This window comes from Myotis daubentonii, chromosome 10 (genome assembly GCF_963259705.1).
Source record: "Myotis daubentonii chromosome 10, mMyoDau2.1, whole genome shotgun sequence".
Taxonomy (NCBI): domain Eukaryota; kingdom Metazoa; phylum Chordata; class Mammalia; order Chiroptera; family Vespertilionidae; genus Myotis; species Myotis daubentonii.
In genome coordinates, this window is record NC_081849.1 from 49,191,081 (window position 1) to 49,216,670 (window position 25,590).

A 25,590-nucleotide genomic window follows, 5' to 3' on the forward strand; every position below is an offset into this window, starting at 1 on the left:
GCCATCTGGGCTGGTCTTTATTGCCTCTTACCCCTCTACTTACCACCCTGCAACCTGAGAAGTTGCTGTGCATACACATACAGTATATGTATTTATACAGCATGTCCCCCAAAAATACATATGCATTTTAACAGCTGATAGTTCAATTTTGAAAATGAAATATATTTTAATAAACACTGCTTGTATAATTATTCAAAGTGTGTATACACCTTTTGGGACACCCTATATTTGTGGATTTGATCATTTACTGAAGTTTAATACACTTTTAATGATATATTGTGCTTTATGCAATCAGCATAAATCCTTAGTAGAGTTAAATTTAAATTTGTACTTTGATGAGTATCATTGTGTATATATATCTAAGAAATTATGTTACAAAGAACAGAGGAAGTATATAAATAAATACTTGCCTGGTGAGAATGGAGAGAGAGAGAGAGAGAGAGAGAGAGAGAGAGAGAGAGAGAGAGAGAGAGAGAGAGAGAGAGAGACACACTATGAACTTCAAAATAGGGAACAAGGGTACGGCCCAATGACATGGGAATTCCAGAGTTCAAACAGGAATGGGAGTCTTCTCTGGCTCAAGTTCAGGGGATTAACTTCATGGCAGAAGTAGCAGAGAACTGAGAGAATCTAATTCATCAGAGCAAAGAGGAGCCCCAGTTAGGCTGGACCAGCTAAAATTATTCCTTGTCAGAGTGGAACATATCTCCACCTAATCCCAAAGGTGAGTCAGAATCAAAATGGCATCTGGATTAATGATGAAATACTTTGACTTTTTGTTCTGCATAAGTAAAATAAGAAGTCAGGCCTGCAATTACAAATACAAAAGTCAAGGTTAAAAGAACTTTTACATCTATGTATACTTTCAAAGTATATGGCAATTAGATTTTATAATACAGCTAAGTAATAAAATGCCTAAAAAATAAGGAAGCAATTTTCATTCCTTTTGAGGCATTTGTAAAGCCAGAAATGTGAAACTTGGCAAAGCACACTTGTGTATGAATTATCTTCTCCTACTAATTAACCTTGATTTTGATAATTCTCCAGGGACTATTATACATGTAAAATTGTTTTTCTTTGTAATGTGAATTATTCCTGACCTATATATCTAGTACTTTAAGAGAACCATTCAGTGATAGACAACAGTGTTAGTCAATAAAATTAAGTTGATTTAAAATATCATACTAGACAAAGGCACTTGATTATGGGGCTGTAGACTTCATTATAGATTAACCAAAGGTATTTTTTACAGCTTTATTGAGATATAATTCACATACCATACACATGACTCATTTAAACTGCACAATTCAATGTGTTTTAGTATAATCACAGAGCTGTACAACCACCACCCAATCTAATTCTAGAACATTTTATATTCCCTGAAAGAAACTCCATACCTCTTAGCGGCACTCCTCAGCAACAACCCCTATGGCCTAGCCTTAAGCAACCAGTAATCTACTTCCAGTCTCTATAGATTTGCCCATTCTGGACATTTTATGTAAATGGAATCATACAATATGTGGCCTTTTGTCATTGACTTCTTTCGTGTAGCATGTTTTGTTTTTTATTGCCAACTATATTCCAATTTATAGCTACATTACATTTTATTTATTCATTCATGATTTGATGGACTTTTGTGTTGGTTCCCATTCTTTGGCCATTATTAATAATGCTGCTATGGACATTCCTATGTTAACCCAAGTGTTTGGAAATAAAGAAGGGAAACCTCATGGAGGGTCTGATGTCTGACATTATGAGGAATATATTATGGTTCAATAGAAAACTATGCATTCTTCCAGGCATCTGATTTGAGTCTTTCTTTGTCTTTGACTTGTTTTACAACTCTCTGCAAGTTCACTTGCCTTCTCCCCCTTGCTGGGGAAGAAGTTATTTTTGCTTTCATTTACACATTAATTTCAATATTTCTGATCTACAAATGTGTGCTTTTAAAAAACGATCTCCCTTGAACTGGTTGTAATATCTTGCCAGTTTTCTCATTAATGAATTACATAAAATCATAACATGTTTTCATTTTTAAATCTGTTTGCGAGTCATGATTTTACCTTTTTTGAAAACGATCTTTTAACAACATGCTCGATGTTTGGCTGCTTCCCAAATGCCTCCATTTTCTGGTGGAATTAGAATTTCAGTGGCTCTGAGAAGTACCCTCCAGCTGGTTGAAAAATGGCTGAAATCTCAATAAAGGTGGCTAAATATCACGGTACTCTGAAATTTAAATACATTCTAAGAGACTAACATTTTTCTGGGTAGTCTTGAAGTTAGAGGGAAGTTTTGAGCAGAGAGACTCAAGGAGACTTCTCAATTCTTGGAAATGTGAGTACCACATTTATAAATTTTTCTAGGATTAATGTAGAGAGCCAATCAGCCTGTAACTATAAAGCAATGGATGTCACTATCGTCTAAACCACCAAGCCAGGTTTAGGCCTCCATCACAAAAAACATAGCAGGGAAGCAGGAGGGGCAGCATGATTTCTGATCTCTCCTATTCATGGTCCCAGAAGCTTTTTCACATAAATGACAACCCTACAACACAGGGTCCGCCAAATAGTGATTCAGGAGTGAGAACTTCAGGGATAAACTAGACATTATAAACTTACTAGATTCTAATATCAGTTACATCATCTAGCTAGTGTTTCCCAAATATCCATCTCAAGTCCAGCTGCACAACAGAATCCCCTTTGGAACATTTTGGAGTTTCCTAGACTCCACCCAGAGATTCTGACCCAGGAGGGCTGGCCTGGGACCCAGGAGTTGAAATCCGATCAAGCTCTCCAGGTGACTCTGACTTTCACATGAGGTTTGGAGTCAGTGGATATGATACTACTAACATAGAGAAATATTTTCTAATTTTTGCAATATAATCTGTGTTTTCTTACATTTATTTCCAAGCATGCTTTACAAAGACAAGGATAGCTATTCTTCACCTTTTGTGTCTAGTACCATGCCAGGGAATTAAATCCAAATCATCAAACTTTCTATGAGCAAAGAACATCACAGGGTTTTATTAACTTATTCAATACAAATTCCGTAGGCCATATAATTGGTGTCTTGTGAATCTAATGTACAAGGAAGTTTACTTTTTTAAAAAAAAAATCTAAATTCTACCAGGAACTATACAAAATCAATAGCACATTTGATTTATACAGGGTGAACCTATAAGATAGTAAGTTATTAGAAACATTTTGTGTGATTTTATTGATCCCTTGGTCAGTTCTGAATTGTGTGTTCCTTAATATTTATTAGGTTTTACATAACCAAACATATGGTTAGAATCTTGCAGAGAAGTCATATCTTCCAAAGTTGGAGACAATTTTATTTCGAGCAAAATGAAAGTCATTATAGTATGCAATGACCTTGCAATTCAAAAATCCCACAGAAACTATCAGAATGGTGCTAATGAGGTGATGATGATGTACATTTTGGAAACTATTCCTCTACATAAATATGTAAGTTTCTGGGTCAGCACTCATCCGAGAGCAGCTCAGTGTCAACTTGAAGCTTAGTGTTAGATTTTTGAAGGTGCATTTGCTTTTCAGAAAATAAAACTGCCGGAGTCCATTCATTGTCTTCACTAGCTGAGTTTAGACAGAGACCCCCCAAAAGCTAGTAGCCCTTGAAAGTCCTAGCAAAGGTCAGGGCTGTGCACCACCCAGTTAATCTAGGAACCACCCAGTTAATCTAGATAATGATAGCTGAAGCAACCTCCCTACCTTTAATCATGTAAATTGCCTAAGGGTGATGTTATGACCTAATCTGTGTGTCACTGAAACCTCCTTACCGTAGGGCTACCCCAGACAAACCTCCTTATCCTAGGGCTACCCTAGACCAAATAAAAGGTTGGAGCGGCCAGAGCATAGGTGAAAGTCCTTCCGGACTTGCCCGCCTGGTCCCCCAATATTGCAAAATTGTCTTGTGTCTTTTTCTCTCATTTGTTGTGCGGCTCCTCTTTCAGATACCGAACCCTACTCCACGCAGAACGTGGAGGGAGTCTTACTCGACAAAAACTACATCACATAATAAATGACTATTCATGAATCTAAATGCCTTATTTGGCCTTGGCTCAACTTTGGGTGAGCATATGGTAGTCTATCATTTGATTGTTTGTGGCTGGCCTTGCTTAATTTCTGAGGCTCTTGGGGTGAGCTCAACTTACGAATTTGCAAAATATGTATACTTTGCACACGTTATATACATTATATTATGGTACAGTATATTCAAATACATGTAATTTATTATAATAAAATTATTCAGGCTTCAAAAAAATCAGATTAGATTGATAGATTCTCAATCAAAGCGAAAGTTAAAAAAATTCAGCTTTCCTTCTAAATTTTAATTAATATCAGCTCAATTTCATTTCACATTAATATGTTTGTTTTTATTCTCAGTATCATAAAATATGAATTTAATTTCTTTTGAGGACCCAGCTAGTTATTAAGCTGTTTTCAACTATTAACTGTGCTGCTTCTATCTTCACAAAATAAAATAGATGTTTAGTTTATTGTTTATGTTTTTGTCTCAATTCAGTATGGAGAATAAATAGCTTATTTTCTATTTGTATAGATATATACTACCATGGTGCCCATGTTCTAAAAGTAAATTGATATAAGGGAACAAATACTTGGCATGTAGGTCAAATAATTTTAATGTAGAATTTAATAGTGTTTTGTTCAACTACACAAAATCAAGAGTGGAATTAAGACCCAAGATTTGTAGACTAACTGGTCTTTTTATTTTAACTTATATAAATATGCTTTTAGAAAACTAAAATCTTACAATTTCAGTTGGAAAGTGTTTTTCTTCTAACAACAATACAAAAAAAGCCCAGAAAGTATGTGATTCAGCAATATATTTAGAGTCTAATCAAAAATCCTAGTTGAGTAAAGAACTTTGTAGTGTCTTATTCAAGAAGAAACTACGTCCAGCAACATTTCCAAATATAGTCACAGTGCTGGGTGACAAAACTAGGACCAGAGCAAGAGGGCTGGTCGCTCAGTCTCTGCCCACTGATTAGGACAAGCACTTGTGCATTATTTATTCAATTCAAAAATGTAATGGTGTAAAAACACTTAAGGCCTTATAATATATTTTTAAACTTTTTTTTGAAACTGTGTTAAAATAGTGGTAATTAATAAGGATCTATTCTGGACATCAGGATTATGGCTAAGAACCTATGGAAAAGGTACTAACAACTTCATAGCAAATTTGTTATTATGTCTAGAAGCAGATAATTGCACCTACAAATTAAATACTAGAATTTTCTTAAAAGGCAGTTTGTTATAATTTGAATTTTATAATGGACCTCAAGGAGGTATTATTACTAGAACTAGACTGTAAGTGGAAATAAAACCACAGAACTCTCCTGTTTAACTGTAGGCAAATGGGGTGTTCATTTATTTACTTTAATAATTAATCCACCAAGGCTAATGCCATGGAATTGAGATGCTACTGAGAAACTTTTGTTATTCTTTGACTCTGCCTGCCATATTTTCACAAGGAAGAGTGTTTTGGACAACTGTTTTTCCCAGCAGTTGTATGCTAAGAAGAGCTGTGCTATCATATAGCTCAAGAGCTAAGCTTAGCATCTCCAAGGTAAAAGGTACTGACTATGAATTCCAGGACAATGTTTTCAGTTTGAACCTCAATTTGACACTTTGCTAACTGCTCTCTTTGTGAAGGGCCACTGTGTCTCTCTCATTTATTTTTGTTTTGAGATAATAAATTATCCTAAAGCAGAATAGACAACAGGCCAATCCCAAGGATGCCAGAGTTCAGGTGCACCCTGTAGGTAGAGGACTGGCAGATAGAGTCCCACTGCTAGAATCCTTCAGCCAGAGGGCGAATCTGCTGAAAGGAAAATGGGATTCTATAAAAGCAAATAAACACCTCACACTTCTTTTTTATTTAAACGTGCAATCTAAACCACTATAAAATGGAAAACTGAAAAGAATGGGTATAGCCGCTATTGTTTCAACCTTAGGCAGTGACAGTAATGAAAACATCATACCAATGTCTAGTCCAATAAAACTCTTGGTTTTCTGTATTTTGTGTGGGCAACCAAATAAACTAAAATAAGGGAACAAAGAGAAGATGAATAACTTCAGCCTAAACACTGTAAATCTATGTGGTTTATTTGTAAACCTATTAATAATAACTGAAAAAAGTGACTTTAAGAAACCCCAAGAAGTTCTGTAGTTTATTACTTGCAGAAAATAAAAGTAAATCCTCAAACCTATCACGAGCCTCCTTTTAGGCTATAAAGCCAAGATGCTGGATGTGTTGTAGAACAAGAAATAGACTAAGATGACTGTATACATTTTTAATGGCACAGCCAAGCTATGAATGCAGGTAGGAAGTCATGCTGGCTCATTATCAATTTATTTGGGCAGAAATGATACCTTCTAGATGACAAAATCCATTTATTGACTTAAGCTTAATTTTATAGCTGTATCACAAAACTAGGCTGATCTGAGGACAACAAAGCTCTCTGATATTGACAAATGTAAAATAAGCAGTTATAACTAAACTTTTGGAGAAAATGCCTTATTACTATCAACAAGTTTTTCTTATTAATATTGGTAAAAATAAAAAAGTAGTATGAGTAAAATATACTTTCATGCTGAATTTTTGTGTAAAATTACCTGTAGGGATTGCTCTTTCATTGCTTTGCCTACTCCATAAAGAAATTATTCTAGAGTCCTTAAGTTTGTTTATTCTTTTTTTAAAAAAATGTAATTCTATTAATACAAAATCAGCCAGGTGCCTCCTGCTATAAATTTAGGAGTGGATAGGCAGTCTGCTGACTCAGCTTAATCAATTTCCCTTACTGTTAAAATTTGACTCAGGCTTGATTTAAGCTTTCACAGCTGCAGCCAATATTTCACTTACGCGCAAAAATTTAATTATTTGAATAGTTACTTAGAATACCGGCTATGAAAAACTTAAAAAATATATTTAGAACCCCCCTAAAACAGTACAGGATACATTTTGCACGTTTTATCAAGTAATCTTATGGTCTATTCTTACTAATCATGATATTATTGGCTAGGAAGGAAATCAGAATAACAGTCCAAAATATTTTACATAATTTATGAAAGAAAATATATATAAACATCAACCTCCTCCCCCAAGTACATTGCAGCTGGATGCCTTGCATGTCAGTATAGAACTTCACTTTACATGCCTTAACACTGCCCCACTCCTTTCCATTGGAGCATGCAAAATGTCTGACCTTGAGTCTTATATACATTAATGACATATCATAGAACTGATTTTTAAGTCGTATTAAGTCACTATACCTTTTCTAATTTATAGAAGTGCAAATGCCGTCTAGGACAGTCCAATAGAAATGTCTGTTGATGGGAATATTCTGTATCCACAGTTCTAATAGGGTAGTAGCCATTAGCCACATGTAGCTAATGAGTCCTTCAAACATGGCTAATAGGAACTAGAAACTGTCTTTACTTGTATCTAAATTTAATTAATTTAAAGGTAAATAGTGTCACGTATTGGATTACTACTGGCCTAGTAGAGCTTTCAAACATTCAGATAAATGTTAGAAGTGGAAAGTAGATTTTTGCCAATCCATGAATTTTAATTATCGGCATTATATTTTTAAAACTCCATCATGGATTCCTTCACTATGACTTTGTCTAGAAGGTTCGCATTTCAAAAAAATGAAACACAAAGCAGTCACATTCCTTAGTCTGCTTTTCTGTATGAATAATATTTTTTTGCAAAGAGGTATAGGGCTGATTTTCTTGCCAACTCTGCCCCCTCTCCTATTGACAGAATTCAGTGATTAGATTCCTGCATTTATTTAGGTTATTTTTCCTAAAAATCATGGTTTCCATACTGCAAATAAATGACAAGAACTTTTCCATTAAATTACCCAGACAGCACAAGTGTTCTTTCCAAAAGTGGAGACTAGAACCACAGCCCCCTCACGTTGCCTGTTACATCTGTTTATACTTACAGAAGTCACATCTACTTTGTAGGCAGAGAATGCCAATTTCTCAGGAAAGCACCCAGAATCTGGTGAGACTTGAAGGAAAAAATTTCACTGTTCAAAATAAAAGATACGCAGATTAGCTACAAAGCCCTTTTTCAAATTAAGTATGGGAGAAAAGATTTTGCTCCCAGAGTGTAGATGTGGCGTATTTGATGGAGTTCCTAATCAGCCATAATCCCTTACTAGCGGATGAAGCTGTGGGTAAGTTACAAAACCTAACCTCAGTTTTCCTACCTGAAAAATACATACAGATAACAATTCTGTTGGGAAAACCTGTGTAAGACTTTGAAATGGGCAAGATTACTGGGTGTCCTTTCAATGGAATGCTGGATGGTACCTGCAGGAATGTAGGGATTGCGTGGTTTTTCAGTGGGCGTGCACCTTCACCTGCCTTTGGCTAGGCTATAATCTATAAACTTCAGAAATTTATGGTCATGTAAACAGTTCTTATCTATAGATAAGGCGAATTCTTTTGTTCCTTAGAAACAGTTGATTACTGCCTGTGGAACAGATCATTCAAAACCTTTTATTTTAGTATCTTAGACCATATTAACCGGTTTTGCCTTTTCCCTGATTGTCCATAAAGGCCTGTTCCTCCCATTCTCATTTGAATGTGTTGCAATATTTTTCTGGTTCCCTCCCTCATTAATGAGTCAAATAACATTTTTTGACACATCTTGATTTTCTATTTCTGCGAGTCATGCTTTTACTTGCTTGCAACATTATCTTTTAAGAACTTCTAGTGCATAAAGTTTTTCAGAAGATTGGTTTAAAGGTCTATGTTGGTGGTCATGATCAGTTTTATAGTTTGCAGGAAGGCTCTAACACTTCCACTATTATTATTTTTTGGGTGGGGGGTAGGGAGGGTGATGTAGGAAGGAAGGGATACTGAGCTTTCATTATAAACGCGTGAAGACCTGAAAAACAATCTCCTGCCAAGTGTCAGAAGACCTCCTCCTCCCGGTCCCTAGCAGCGGAGGCTGAAGGTCAAGGTGGCTGCAGGTGGAGCGCGGTGGCCCAGGTGAGCCCCAGCACCTGGCTGCGGCCAGGCCAGGTGGAGGCCTTCCGCCAGCCCACGGCCTGGGGGTCCGGCCGCCCGGGGGTCACGGAGTGAACTGCTGGGGCTCTAGCCGCGGGCAGCCCCGGACCCCCGTTCCCGCTGCACCGAGACCCCGGGGGGACAGGCCCCGCGAGCGCAGGCCGTGCCCCCGGCCCGCGGGCCCTCGCCCACCGCCGGGGGTGGGGCGGCCGCGCGGCGGGCCGTGCTCGGCGCCCTCGGTCGGCCGCCAGAGGCTCCCTCTCGCTCCCTCTCCTGGGATTTGGCTGCCGGGCTCCCTCTCTCTGCGGCCCTAGAGTTAATCCCAGCGGCCGAGGTGAGGCACCTGTTACCCCAGGTCTCCCTCAGCCCCGCGGCCTCTGCCCCGTGACCCCCGACTCCCCCGCGGCCAAACGGCCGGCGCGGGGACGGCACGTGGGCGCAGCCCCCTCCCGGGCGGGCCGTCCGGGCCCGGGGGTGCGAGCGCGTCGGGGCGGCCCCGCCATGGCGTTGGGCAGCGCCGCGCGCCTCCGGGGGTCGCCCGCCGCGGGCAGGGCGCGCGTGGGGGCCGCGGCGCGAGGGGAAGCGGCCGCCTCCGCCGCCCCCCGCGCGGCGCCGTGAGGAGCGGGTGGAGGGCACGGAGCGGGCGGCGCGGAGCCGAGCGGCGGCCACCGGGGGGCGGGGGCGCCGGGGAGGAGGGGGGAGCGCGGCCGCCCGACCCTCCCCGCCGGCGGCGGCTCCGGCTCGGGTAAGGGGGAGGCTGCTCGCGGGGCGAGGAGTTGGGGCGGGCGGAGAGGGCGAGGGACAGATCGGGGCGCACAAAGGCTGAGTTGCAGGCGGGGGGTGGGGGTGGGCTGTGGCTGGGAGCGGTAGGTGGAGGAGCGGAGGCATGATCAGTGGGATCTATTGTTTCCTGGCACGTTGGGCGGAAAAACAAAGGGATTTGTGATCCTTACCCTGTCATTTTTTTTTTTTTTGGTCCTTTCCCTTTTTAAATGTGGCTGGGGAGCCCGGCTCTCCCCGCGCCACGCCGGGAGCCGCCTGGCAGCCGCCGGGAGCCGCAGCCAGTGTGCTAGGACTCCAGGTGCTCCTTGGCACCGAGCGAGACTGCGACCTCCTCCCGTCGCGCTCGGCGTCACCTGCTCTCCCGGCCCTGCCCCGGGGCCGAGGGACGGCGTCCCGAACCTGGCAGGGGACTCGGCCGCCTCTCAAGTTGGTGTTATTTATGTTTGTCTTTGGTGAGGGCAGGTTTTGAATCCCCCGGCTGCCCCAGCTCCCCCGCCCCCGCCCCCTCGGGCAGGAGTAGGCGGGGGAGGGAGTGGGGGGGGGAGCGGGGGAGGGGAGGGTGTGTGAGGCTGAAGCCGAGGTCCGGGTGGAAGGAGATGATGATCCGATGCCTTACCCCAAACCAGGCACCACACTCCCGAGCCTTTCCTGTTTGTCTGCATGGGCCGTGCATGCGTGCTGGGCCAGGAGCCGAGTTTGGCGACGATTTAAGTGAAAGTGTGTGTCTTCCTCAGCTGACGGTGCGTGGGGGCTGATGGAGCTCGGCCTAATATGAAAATCCCAAACCAAAACCAAATGAAAAAAACCTTTAGAAGATCTTGGAAGTATTTATGGCCGCCCTGATGGGTATGAAATCCAGCTGTGGGCTCCAGGAGAGCAGCAAGCCTGCATTGCGTTGCATGTTGAGCTTGTAGTAAGTTAGAGGCAGGCAGGAATAAACACATCAGGGCTGTTAAAGAGAGGTTTCATGGTACATTTGCTTTGTGATCATCACATTCTCATGCTTTTATTCCCATGACATTCTACATCCCTTTCCGTAATTAATAATATCCACTCTGAGGAAACTTCCAAATATTTGCTGTAACTGGACTGAGAGGGAAACGTATTGCCATTTTAAGAACTTGGTTCTGCTTGTTTTGGTCTGATAGTGCACTAGTGTTGCTCTGGGGATGCTGTCAAGGAGAACCCTGGACCAGAAGGAGGGAAGGAAGCCTCCGTAGGCATGTTTTGGAGTTTGTAAACATAGTTCCCGAACTTTTAATTGTATTTAAACAGAAAGAAGAACTTTTATCTGATGTGAAGAGTCCCGAATGAAATTCATGTTTCTGGGCAGTTTGATGATTTCTTAAAGATGTACAAACTGCTGATTTCTTTTAAGGTGATTCACAAAAGCAATCAAAACTTGGGCTAAAGTATTGCTTCCAAGTGTGCTTGTATGACTTGTATGTGTGCATGTGTGTGATTTGGGTAGAGATCTCCAAATTGTGTTTGAAACATTTTGTTACCAGAGACCAGAGTTATAACTTTTAAAGTCTTGGCTTTTAAATTCCAGGTCTTATAAGTAATTTCCTCTGTTTGAAGCCACTTTGAAAGGAAAAGTGTATGTTAGTTGAGTAAACATAAATTCAAATAAGTAAATGAATTCAGAAATTCATTCTTTTCTATTACAGATGAACCTCTAGTCTTGCTTTGAAAAAGCCATTTTGTGTAACTCTTGACTGAATAATTTCCTAATACACCTGTTGCGTGGATCGCTGACACAGTATGCTTTTTGAGAGGTACTTTTGCTTGATCAAATACTGGTGATTAGAGAAGAGAGGTATTTTTTTTTCCTGATCATTATGAACATTGGCTTTTCACCCTGAAATAAAAATGTTGAAAACCGAGTCTTCAGGCGAACGAACCACTCTCAGAAGTGCCTCTCCTCACAGGAATGCGTATAGAACTGAGTTCCAGGCACTGAAAAGTACCTTTGACAAACCCAAGTCAGATGGGGAACAAAAAACAAAAGAAGGTGAGGGCTCCCAGCAGAGCAGGGGGAGGAAATATGGCTCCAATGTCAACAGAATTAAAAACCTATTTATGCAGATGGGCATGGAACCCAATGAGAATGCTGCAGTCATTGCCAAAACAAGGGGGAAAGGTGGCCCGTCATCCCCTCAGAGAAGAATGAGGCCCAAAGAATTTCTGGAGAAAACAGATGGCTCAGTTGTTAAGTTGGAGTCCTCTGTTTCAGAGCGAATTAGTAGATTTGACACAATGCACGATGGCCCTTCATATTCTAAGTTCACAGAAACCCGGAAGTTGTTTGAGCGAAGTGTGCACGAATCAGGGCAAAACAACCGTTACTCCCCAAAGAAAGAGAAAGCTGGAGGGAATGAACCTCAGGATGAATGGGGTGGTTCGAAGTCCAACAGAGGCAGTACTGACTCCTTGGACAGCCTTAGCTCCCGGACAGAGGCTGTCTCCCCAACTGTGAGTCAACTGAGTGCAGTATTTGAGAACACCGATTCCCCCAATTCCATCATTTCTGAGAAGGCTGAAAATGAGTACTCAGTGACTGGACATTATCCCCTCAATTTACCAGCTGTGACTGTTACAAATCTCGACACCTTTAGTCGTCTTAAGGATTCTGATTCTTGCACTCCTCCAAGCAAACACGGTGATGATGCAGAGGATGCTCAGAAGAGCGACACATCCCCTGTACCAGAAGTGGCTTCGAAAAGTACCTCTCTCGCTTTGATACCTAGTGAAGAGGCAGAGCTGAGCAAGGAAGCTGAGGACTCCACATCTAACCAAGAGACTCCTGACAGAGTTGACAAAGACGTTCCCGGAGAACCTTGTGCTGAGAACAAGGCAATGCCAGAGGCTGACATCCTCTCCCCCCAGAGTGAGCCTTTAGAAGATGCCAAAGCTAATTTGGTTGGGAATGAGGCAGCAATGACACAGAAGAAAGAGCTTGCAGGTGGTGATTTTATCTCTGCTGATGCTTCTGGATCCAGCTGTGGGAAGGAAGTACCTGAAGATTCAAGTAATATTGAGAGTCCCCATGTTTACATGCACAGTGACTATAATGTATATAGGGTAAGATCCAGGTATAATTCCGACTGGCGAGAGACAGGCACTGAACAGGATGAGCAGGAGGATAGTGATGAAAACAGTTACTATCAACCTGACATGGAATACTCGGAAATCGTTGGATTGCCAGAAGAAGAAGAAATCCCCACAAATAGGAAAATTAAGTTTAGTAGTGCTCCAATTAAGGTAAGTAGGTCTTCTCAGTTTGTTTTGCAAGTTTTTTTCCCCCTAAGTTTTCTTAGTAGTATTTGGGCCTAACTGTATGCAGAACAGATTTTGACAACTAGAAGGAATTCAGGGTTGTTGATATACACATGTTGTTGGTGATTTTAAAAGTATGGGAGATATCCATCATATTTCCTGATGTGCTTTAGAGTTGCATAAGCCAGTATCAAGTAATATTAAAGTTGGAGAAGTTTGGGGATTGTGAGATACTTTCCAATGGACCAGAGTGTGAATATAATATTATGAACACTGAAAACCAGGGGTGTTAGTCTGAAATAGAGTGACTTCTATAACTAATTTTACCTAAAGTTACCCATAAATAATAACATTTTCTGAATCTAAACACTAGGATATCAAGTATAACACACAAAAGGGAGTCTTATGGTAAGCTTGAAATAATACTCTTTATTTCCTAGCTTCAAAAAATCTGAGTTATCCCTTCCTTAAGTGTAAGTGGATTGTGAGGAATGTTGGAATTTTTTTTTTTTTTTTTTTTTTTTGGTACTGCTACTTGGTAGTGAAAGCTTGATTCATGGAAATATATTAGCGGACTTAAATACTTTAATTGGAAAGCTATTACTGTAAATAGCTTTGCGTTCAGAATTTGATCTGTAGCTTTAAAGTGAAACTTTGTGAAAGGAAGTTAAGTTGATTTGCCACTCATGGATTTATTTTTACCTCTTGAAAACTGGATAAATGCCAGCTGAATTCGGATGCTCTATTCTAACGACTTCACTTAGTTCACATTTGGTAGAGGAATAGCACAGAGTACATCAGCAGCGGGTGGTGAAACATTATTAGCTGGTAATGGCAACAGGGTTAAGGAGTTGAGTGTCAGTATCTCCTGGAGTGCTGTTTCAGAGTGTCCTTGCCCCAGCCGCGTCCCAGGATCCTGGCATGCCCTCCTAGGGGAATCCGGAGGCAGCATGTGTAGTTTCATACCACTTTCTAGGGGCTTTTATCTTACACACTGTATATATGGTAGATTTGGAATTTGAGATGGCTTCTTATTAAATTTTCTCCTCAAAATCTCTAGTCACTGTCTACTGTCATTTCCATCTTAGGAAACTCCGATATAAGGCTGTAAGGTGTGTAGTTTACAAAGCAAAGAGAAATCTGACCTTGCTTTAATGATGCAATACTGTTTTGAAATAAAGTTATAACCTGTGAAGTTGCCTACAGGTGTTAGACGGTAAACTTTCATTTCACTAATGTAAGGCAGAAATTCTGGATCAGACCGGGCCATGTCAAGGTCAACTGTGTGTAAACTAGAGATGTGAGTCTAGTTCCTGAGCAAGCTAAGTTTACTTGCAGTGCTTTGCCCCCTTCCTTTGTTATTCTCCCTGGTACCCCCCAAATCCAGGCACTGGCTTTAGTGAGCCTGTTCCGGCTTGTTCAATGAGCTCCTGAATTTGACAGTTCATGTCCCCTTTGCAAGTGCTCCCATTTGAACATCATTGTTCTACCCCTTAGGAAGAAAGCAGTAAGATTAAATTGTTTCACATTGAACAAAGCAAGAATAACTGAAATGAACTCTTCAAGAAGTTTGTTAAAACCAGTGACTGACTCCCTTTTGGGCGGGGGGGGGCGGGGGGGGGGGGTTGCAGCTTATGAAAGTTGACCAAGTAGAATGCTACCCATTCAGCCAAATGGGGCACCTGCTATGTATCTGGGTTCTGTGCTGCCCTAAATATAACTGCATAGTAATAGGTTTAATGAACTATAAAGGATTTATCATTGAAATATGGCTGTTCATATATGATCAAACCAGTTTTGGGATATGAAACTTCGAATATCAAGTGATTTTTCCCCTAGTATTGCTTATATCAGTAAGCATTTTGCCTTTTAATTTTTATACACTAAAGATACTGTATATTTCATATAACAAAGAATGAAATAGATTACATATATTTAAGTTTAGCATATTTCACCAAGAACATAGATCAAGCAAAATATTTGTAAAGCAGAGAGATAAATGCCCGGTGTTTTATCAGGCAGTTAACAGTACTAGTTGGAGTGGATTAACTTTACAAACAGAAGATTTCATTCTTTGCCCTTTGTAATGAATAAGACAATTACTCTTTCTTGTTGTTCCCATTGTTTAACATGTAAGTGTGGTTTCACTTGGAAATTTTGAGAACTACTTTTCTACTGGGTGATGTTCGTGATGGTAATATCTAGATTAATTTGCAATTAAGACTTTGCCTTAGAGAGTAGTAAGACTTACTAAATTCAGTGTGTATTTATTGAAGGCTTGTGTGTGTATTCTGATGCTGTTTGCTGCAGGAGAACAAAAACTTATTGGGTTATGTCTTTCCTCTGTAAGCTTGTAGAGTCGAGACTTAAACACAAGGTATTTAAACCCATGTAATAGTGTAAAAACTTGTGCCTAAGTGTCTAATGAGTACTATAAATGTCCTTGGCTGTACTAGGTGCATGGAGTGATCAGGACCTGGTCAATCATTTGGAAGAGAATACACTCAGCTATTTCATATGTGTATTTCTTTATTCTTTTTATAAAGCATTATTTATAGAATGAGAAGTTATGATTTCCAACCAAAACCTTTTGCTTTGAAATTTAAACACATACCTTTTTTCAGAAGCAATAGGAAGCATATTCCTTACAGAAATGATCTTTAGAACTTTTACATACTTTTTCTGATACTCTCATTCTTCACAAGGGTAAGCATTCTCAACACCTTTAGCCTCTTGTTTTAGATCTTGTTTATGATCTCAGTGTATGTGATGTCCTCAGTTTCTATTTCAATTCTCCTATAGATATTTTAGATAGATACTTCCCTCGATCATAAATCTAATTTTCAGTCTGGACTTAGAAAGTCATTTGAATCATACCTGATCTTTCTTGTGTAGCCTATTCCTTATATATAATTGCTGGTGACTTTTAGAAATAGTTGGATTGTTTCTTAATGGATAGGTTAATGTGTTTCATAGTGTCCTGGAAAACTATAATGAGATTAATAACAGAAAACATAAAATCCAACTTCGAGATACGACGGAGTGAAGGAGTGTTATGAACCATGCTAATTTGAGACATGGAATTATGCCTTTATTCTCAGGAATTTCTCAAAACCAAGAGGTTGAATTAATTAAATTTGTCTTTTATAAATCAAGATAGAAAGGGCGACACTTTTTCATTCTTTATGTTAATTCAAAACATTTACTGAGTCCTTACTATATGTTTAGAACAATGCAAATGTGATAAATATATAAAATGATTGGAGCCTATCAAGTTAGAAACTGCCGGTAGGTGGGAAGTGTACAGCCCATTAGGGATGCCTCTAAGGCTATTCTCAGTCCTCTGCTTGGATGATGTTTCTAAGGCCACTGAGACCTTATTAAGGAAGCCATACCCCGTTCTCTGTTTCTGGTAGCCTTATGCCTTTCGGATTGGTGCTCTTGAAACATAGTGTATCTGAAAAGGGATATTTTCTAATTCTCAGCAAGAAGGAGATTGCAGGGTTAATGCTGAGGTGCAGTGCACTATACTTTTCTGAGTGTTTCCTCAAACTGTATAGAGTTTTACAGACCTGGGTTCAAAGGAGAATCACCCAGGGCAGCTGTGTTGCTCTAAACCCTACATCAGTGATGGCGAACCTTTTGAACTCGGCATGTCAGCATTTTGAAAAACCCTAACTTAACTCTGGTGCTGTTTCACATAAAGAAATTTTTTGATATTTGCAACCATAGTAAAGATTTATATTTTTGATATTTATTTTATATATTTAAATGCCATTTAACAAAGAAAAATCAACCAAAAAAATGAGTTCGCGTGTCACCTCTGACACGTGTGTCATAGGTTCGCCATCACTGCCCTACATGCTAGTTGTTGAAGACAGTTTCATTAGCGTTTTCTTCTTCACTTGGGGCTCTGCATTGTCAGGGGGTACACAAGGCTTTTTATTCAGGATAGTGCTCTGAGCATAGTTCTGAGATCCCAGTTTCTGTCTTTGTGGAGCTTTTTCTATCTAAAAGTCTCGCTCAGTGCTTCTTAAACTTAATATGCGTATGAATCAACCGGGGATCTTTTAAAATGTGGATTTGTGATTCAGCAGGTGTTTTGTGGGCAGTTACCTTGATGCGATGGTTAGCCTCCAAGTTTGCTACCAGCTATCAGAGGTTATGGCATACAGGCTCAGCAGCCAAATTAATATGCTGGAGTCACACGATTTATCAACTCGGTTTAAAACCCACAGCCGGAAGCAAGAGGAAAGCCATAGAGTAAGTTCATATACCTACAGTGCTAACGAGTTTGGAAGGGCCCACTGCCTGAGTCCTGGGTACACAGTATTCATATGTCCCATTCCTTTTTCAACTCAACCTTCCCCATTGATGGTGTGGCTATGAGGACTAAAGTTGATGTGTGAGCAAGGACTCCACCGACTAATGATGCAGACTTGCTCCAACACAGAGTGAGGACAGGTGCACTTAGATACAGCGGTAGCATTGCCAGTTTGCCTGCTGATGAGCCATGGGTTTTATTTGCATTTCTTCGGTAGAGCACCCAGGATAGGACCATGTTGAGTGTCCTAATGGGTGGCTGAAATGGAGAAGACATAGCTGTCAGTCCAGATATGACATGATGATAATTTGATCTTTCCATCCCTTTCTATTTGCAAGTAAACCTCTGTTTTTTTCCATCATGTTTTCTATTTTAGCATGTCTTACAGGTTACTAACTTACTTATTTAACACATATTATGAATTGTGCTCTCTTCTTACAAGCCTTTTTAAATATATATATATATATATATATATATATATATATATATATATATATATATTGATTTCAGAGAGGAAGAGGGAGAGAGAGATAGAAACATCAGTGATGAGAAAAAATCACCGATCGGCTACCTCCTGCATGTCCCCCAATGGGGACTGAGCCCGCAACCCAGGCATATGCCCTTGACCGGAATCGAACCTGGAACCCTTCAGTCCCCAGGCCCATGCTCTATCCATTGAGTCAAACCAGCCAGGGCTCCTCTTACAAGCTTTTATCACCTATACTTAATCAAGCCTCTGAGTGTTGCCTCTTTCATAAGCTGCTAGCTTATGAAATAATCAAACATTATCACTTCTTATGAGTTTCTCTACCTTTATAACAGAATTTAATATTCCCAAGTAAATCAGCAAACTCAGAAAACTGGAGGTCTGGGGTGAGATTTTGCATTTCTAACAAGTGCTCAAGTTAGTGCGGGGCTTCTTTCTGGTCAAGAGACTCCTCTTTGGGATCTGATTTTGAATTACAGTCTCTTGACTTCTGAAAGGGGCTAGTCCCCAAATACTGGGGAAGCTCATTTAACAAATCTGCTTTCCAGATGGGTTCGCTGTATGTAGCTGGTTGTGTGGAATAATATTCTTTGAAGATGAAACAGGTGTAAAGTTGTAAAGTGCATGAAGCACTCTGGATACCAAAGCGGATTATGACCCCTAAATTCATTAGGAGTTTGGATCATTAAAAATTCTGAACCCTTTGTGTGGTCAAAGTTTTTAAGTCTAAAAAGACAGGAGGAGGAAGTTCCCGATAGATTCAGAAATTCCATTTCTGTCATTATTTTGGACTCTAAATTAATATATTTCTAGAGAGAGTATAAGAATTGCCCTCTTAGTTAGTTTGCTGTTATTTGGATAACTTTGATGTCATGACATCTAAATTGGACATCCTTTTAAGTTTTGATGTTTTGTAGCTTATAGTTTATAACCAGGTAAACGTCAAATATTTGAATATACTGTGTAAAGCCTAATACTGAATATTTATTGAATGAAACCCTTTTCTAATATTGAGTACATATACTAACACCTTCCCCCCCACCCTCACTGAACTTTGGTCATTTGACATGTAAAAAAGAATTATTCTATACAGCAAAATATTACAGATATTTTGCTGTCATTTATTTATAATACAAAGATTTAAAGTTTCTTGCTTTTTGTGTCATCCATATATTTTATCTTCCTCACAAAGGACACTAGGACTTTAAAGATAAGAGGCTGAATTTTGGGGAAAATAACTTTATTATATTATTCATCTACTGTTTACTTTATTAACCCAGTTATATGCCCCTCAGCAGTAATTTGACTTAAATCTCGTCTGCATTAGCTTTTCTCTAACATCCTCTTCACCACTCAAAAAGAAAAAGATTTCAGAATTTCTGTAGAAATATACAGTTAGATATAGGATAACTTCTGTATAAACAAAACAAACATTGCTGTATTAAACTCTGAATATTATTTTTTGGGTGCTCGCTTTGCAACAATATACTGAATACTATTTCTCAGTTTTTGTGTTGTTATCCAAATTACTTAATACTTTTTCATAATTTTCTGTGCTCTTTCTTTTTGGCTCTATTTCAATTCTGTTCTTTTGCCTCCTTATAGTCTACAGTTTCTCACTTTGAATAGGAAGACAACATTTCAAATGCTGCTTTATACTTTTATTCCTAGTCACTTAAAAAAATTTCCCCTTGTTCTAATCTCTTCATTTTGGTTTGTGACACAGCAACTTAAAGATGAAAAGTACTTAAGTGTAATCTAGTGTAATTTCCCACTCACTTTAGTTAGCCCTTCAAGTAGCATATTGTTGACAGATGATCCTTCAGCTTCTGCTTGAATAATTCCGCTATGGGGAGTTTATTATTTTGCAAGGTCAAAGGAAAGTTAGAAGAAGGGACATGCTGTGTGTGTGAGTGCACACGCGCATGCACATATATGTGCTTATTTTCATTTACTTTTAACTTGCAATTTTCTATTGAGATAAAATTCAAACAATACAAAATTCCTATTTTAAAGCATACAATTTAGCAGTTGGCCGTATATTTACAGTGTTGTGCAGCCGTCACTGTTTTCTCATTCTAGAAAATTTCCACCACCCTAGAAAGAACCCCTGTGCCTGTTAGCAGTCACTCCCAATTTTCCTTCTTCCCGCATCCTCTGGCAAACACTAATCTACTTTCTGTCTCTATGGATTTGCCTCTTCTGGACATTTCTTATAAATGGAATCAGGAGCAGGCTTTTAAAAGGAATACAGGAGACACAAAGAGTATGACTTGGGATATGTTAAAAATTTAAGATTGCGTGAGGACATCAGACTACAGGAAAGTCAAAGAGCAAAGGCAAAATAATTTTCTGGACGGTGACATGGTCTAAAGATTAAGTGGCAAGATGTGGGAGCAACAAATTCTGTCTGCACTTTTATGCAGTGTCTTGGAGAGGAAGAAGACAAGAAACTGAGGAGACAGCAGGATACAGGAAGGGATGAGGGTACGTATTTGTCAACTGAGGAAGACTAGTGTATGCAGCAAAGAGGATGGCTGCAACAGCTCCCTGGTTCGGGACACTGCACTTCTGTTCATGTGCTCTGAAACTGCTGTTGATGAAGCATAAGTCTCTGCTTCAGCAGAGCGTGTCTTTAAAGGCACAGATAGTGCTAGTGCCGATTTTCATCTTTACATTGGCCTTTTCTAGCACGTCGGGACCCTTACCCTTTTCTAATGATCTGATGCTTATTTGCCTCCTACCGCTCTTATGTTGTTGCTTTCATGATTCTTTTATGTTGACTGGAATTGTTCATGGACAAACTTCACTGTTTGTTTTAAAAATTTTTCTCATCTTTCATTATTTCAATATAGAGTTCAAATGCCATACTTAATATTTTCTGTAATATAACCATCTGTGAGGTGAGTAATTATGGGTGGGCGTTTATTTAGTTTATTGCACATTGTCTACTGAAGCGTCTTATATATATATTACTATTAAGTATTATTAACTGGTAATGAAAGTAACCAAGAGTGACTTGGTATTCTGTAAACTTGGGAAAATTTGCCTCTTAAGGTCTTCATTTTCTCACTTGTAATTGAGGCTATCTTACCTGTAATTTATCACTAAGACACCTTTATCAGCTTTAACATCTTCTGATTTTTCTGTAAAACGTATTTGTACAATACCAATATTATAGCTAGTAAATATCTGCGCTATCATTTCAAAGGGAAAATTTCGGACATCTTTTGTTAAAATGTCAAAATGAAGAATTTATAATCAAGTGCTCTTGCGAATGTTATTTATGCTATACATTATAAGTAAACATTTTTAAGTGATTAAAATATTAAATCTAAGAGAGTGCATTTTTATAGAGTGTACATCTAAAGTACATCTTCAGAACGGCTCGATTATTGAAATTAGTGTTGAACTATATGTTAATACACCCTGCTGGGAACCTAAGAATAAAGAGAGAAATGCTTTGTAATACAGCTGCTGACATATTAATTGCTTCACTCACTTTTGTTCTGGAAATAGCTTCACCGCACAGTTCAGCATAATTGAGATACTGGTAATTTTTTGCACAGTTCCTAAATTTTCAGCCTAATTTGCTTCTCTTTTTCACGCACTCATCTTTACAAAAAGGACAATGAAATAGGCAGAGTATAAAAATATCTGAAAATACAATATTTTAGGAGAAAAGTTTTCTTTGCTAACCTAATCTATTTCAAGAGGGATTTTTGAAAAGCATTTGTAGAGTTAAATCTGTTCCTTATATATTTATGTATGAAGAAAAGTGGTTTTATATGAGATGCTCATCTTGCAAATTATTTTCTACACACAGTGGGCTAGAATGGGACACAGAGTGATTGGTGCGGGTCAAACGGATAAACAGAGCCCTGACCGTGGAGGCGTCTTTCCAGGAGTGACCAGTTGAGTCAGTATCTGGTGTTGTCCCCTTGATGCTTTTGGACCAGCGTGGCCTGGAGAAGCCGCGTGACTGTGCCCGAGTCTGCCACTCTGCAGTGAGGTGCACCTTTCTCTTTCATCCACTTCAGATCTCTCCTTCAAAAATTACTTTTACTCTTCATTTTCTTTCAAAAATTTGTCAGGACAGAGTTTCACGGAGAGTACGTTTATCCTGGAAAATTTATCTAGAATACAGGGAGGGATTTTAGAGTCCTAAAGCCGGGAGTGTCTGTTCAGGCTCCTGAACGGTTTTTCCTCCTCTGTAAGGACCTCAGTGGACGAGAGAGCTAGACAGCTTTATTGGTCGGTGTTTAAGATCCACCTGTGAGTCAGTGCCGTGCTGATGGGTTCTTTTACTAAGCACTTGTTTCAGATAAAATAGATGTACCAAGTTGTTACATAAAGGAAGAAAAAGACAAATTCGCCTTTTTTGTTATTAATCAACTGGTGTAAGTATTTTTTTTTTTTTTTAAAGAAACCATTCCTCAGGGGGAGAGGCAAAACTTTGCTGTAGGGTGTTTGAATACTGTCTTGTGCACCATTGCATAAAACGTATTTACTTTTAGAAGTTTATTCTGTAGGTAGAATAATAAAGGGCAGTAATTTAAATGGTGCATCAGTTATTACGGACTGTGCCCAGAGCACCGATTTCCTCTTAGAAATTTTAAGGTTGAGCATGGAACATTAAAATAAATACTTAAACAAAATAAAAGCTGCTCCAGAAATGAAAAATCCACGGTAAAACAGGGAAAGTAGAATACAGTAATGATGATAATGTAGATTTTCATTGACTTTTGGTATCTGTGCATAACACTAAATTAACAATGAAAGGGAATTAACCCTATATACAGTGTTTTGTTCAGCATCTACAGTTATTTAGCTAGAAACCTAAAAGTAAAATTATTGGCTAAAATACGTGTAAGCCATTTATACATACTGCCTGAATTATTACAATTAGCACTCCATTGGAATGGCTTTCTCACAATCCCTGCATGAGCACTGGTATTATTTATATGCTTTACAGTTTTCAGTTTGGTAGATGAAAAATGTCTTTCATAATTTCTGTGTATTATATTGATTTATTGGTGAGTTTGAATGATTTCATATATTTACAGGCCTTTTTAGATATGAATTCTGAATGTTTATTGCCTTTTTTTGGTGAATGATTGTTAGTAAGGAGTTTATCAAAGTGTTATTTGTCTTGGTAGACAGCTAAAAGAACTCATGTATCCAATAATAGGGAAATGGTTAAATTAATTATGACATATATACAAGGTGTAATAGGATAAAACTGTTTTAAATCATGTTTTCTAGAATTTTTAAAAATGAGAAATATTTTACAATATTGTGTAGGGTAAAAAGACTAGTAAAATATTTAATTGCATTTTTATCATTATTTTATTTTTAAAGTATATGTATTTACATCTAGAACAAAGATTGAAAGCTCATATATCAAAATGTTAATTCTCGTTATTTCTGGATGGAGAGAATAAAGGTGATGTTTAAAAAAATTACTTTTATTTTTCTAAATTTACTAAATTTTGTATAATGAACATGTTATTGCTTTAATTATATAAATATAAAAAAGGTGATGGGGTCACAATTGGAATGATCAGCAATAACAACTTAGGAAGTTGAAAAAAACAAATTTTTAATACCTTCTAAGATTGTAGTAATATTTAATATAATTTTATTTGGCAGTCATTGTATCATAGGAAAAACATTTTGGTTGAGGAGTGTAAATTTATGGAATACTGAAGAAGGGTTGGTGAACTTTTCACAGTTGAATTCATTAAGTGCATACTTTTTTACTTCTTGATAAAATTGATCCCACATTTGTGGCAAGCTTGTAAGTATCATGGGGGGAAGACTTTTCAATGTATTTTAAATTATGGTGTAACATTTGTATATCTGTTAGATATTTTCCTTGAGTTGCTGTTGTGTTACTTAAAATATGCCTTAAAAACTGGGCATGTATTCTGGATTTGAAGTGAAAAATACTTGAAAAGGCAGTCTTACTAAAATTAATACATATTTGTTTAAAGAAAGCCTAACAATGGTCTCAGGTGAGATTATGTCTTTCTTTTTGATCTGTTAAATCATTAAGCCACAACAGGCTTTCTCTCTCCAAAGATGAGACAGTAGAGAAATCAAATTTAGTATCTGGTCTATATGTAATCCTATGAAAACACTCAGTTAAAAACAGGATTTTGAGTTCTAGACCTCCACAGTGTCCTTTTGAATATGTTTCCTGTTCCAAAACACCAACCAGTATGTAGTTTCCTGTTGTTCTCTTTAACAAAACTTTTAGCTGAAAAGAGAATCATTTGATGTAGGATTAGATTATATGGTAGTGTATAATATTTTTAGTTAGAGTCAAAGGGTCAGTTCCTCTCATACATTGGGTTGTGTTCTATCTTTGAAAAGCTTTTGTAGATAATGCTGGAGTTTATAAAGGAGAAAAATATTTTTGTTGGGTGGTAGAGTTTTCCGAAATTAGAAATTTAAAGTATTGCTTCTGGCCTAATTAGATCAACTGATAACTCAAATCTTAACAGTTTCAAGCAGTTTGGCATTTTATAAGCACTTGTGAAGTCCTAATTAAATTGCCTTATTATTTAATCTGATGCTACATTATAATTTTTCATTATGTATAGTTAAAGCTTACTATAATATGGCTAATAAATTCTATTTGTATTTCATTGAATACTGAGTTTATAGTGGTAATATTTAGATGGTTGTATATTATTATAGGGATTATTTAAAGAAAAAAGGCAACATTATTATGCATCCAACCAAGTTTGAGATGAGACTTGTGTTTTTCCATTGGAGACCATGATTCCTGTAGAATTGTTATGTTGCTCGTTTCTTTTTTGAATAATGAGGTCTGTGATTTATATGTTTAAGGAACTGGAGAGCTATCAGGAGGTTGCCCCATTTGCAGATGTAGCAGTCGGAAGTTTTAGTTTAAAGTTACTTGGTTTTGATTCAATGAATTTCTCACCCTTAATTAGAGAATAACCATTGACTAAGTAGAATTGATCTATCTCACTGGAGGGTGATGGAAATAAACTCTAAATATTGATATGAAATAATTTTAATGTTTAGGCAATATGTTAGGGTTCTATTTAATGTTTAAGTAATATATTAGGGTTCTCCAGAGAAACAGGACCAATAGTGTGTGTATGTGTGTGTGTGTGTGTGTGATACACATGCATATGTATGTATGTATATGGAGAGAGAGATTTAAGGAATTAGTTATGGAGGCAGTGCTGCTAGGCTAGAGACCCAGGGAAGAACTGAGGTTGCAGTTCAAGTCCAAAAAGTGTCAATCAGAAGACCCAGGGCAGAACCCAGGTTAGGCACTCTGGGTTCAAGTCTGAAGGCTATCTACTTGAGAGTTCCTTCTTGCTCAGGGCGAAGTCAGTCCTTTGTGCTTTTTAGGCCTTCTACTGATTGGATGAGGTCTTAATACCTGTCTGGGTATTAAGACAGGGCAATCTGCTTCACTCAAAGTTAACCAATTTAAATGTGAATCTTATTTAAAAAATAATCTCATAGAAGCATCCAGAATAATGTTTGGCCAAGTGTCTGGATCCCATGACTCAGTGAAGATTACACAAAATTAACCATGAGAGTCTGGGACTCTTACTTGGTTGTACCCCCTGAAGATGTTTCAGGGAATTAAAAACCTAAAT

At 38.6% G+C, this 25,590-nt stretch overlaps 1 protein-coding gene across 14 annotated transcripts in view; it reads left to right on the plus strand.

Moving 5' to 3' along the window:
• Positions 1–9,034: 9,034 nt before the first annotated feature.
• The window catches only part of PPP1R9A (protein phosphatase 1 regulatory subunit 9A), a 260,733-nt gene continuing 244,177 nt past the window's right edge, over positions 9,035–25,590 (plus strand). For 5 of the 14 annotated variants that reach the window (XM_059712354.1, XM_059712365.1, XM_059712360.1 and 2 more), the window contains exons 1-2: positions 9,036–9,402; positions 11,522–13,115. In XM_059712354.1, the coding sequence (XP_059568337.1) occupies positions 11,724–13,115 (1,392 nt within the window). In that variant the 5' untranslated portion in view covers positions 9,036–9,402; positions 11,522–11,723. Of the gene's footprint in view, positions 9,403–9,726; positions 9,814–9,929; positions 10,278–11,521; positions 13,116–25,590 lie in introns of those variants that run through there. The other 9 variants (XM_059712358.1, XM_059712359.1, XM_059712363.1 and 6 more) reach the window with 4 other exon arrangements.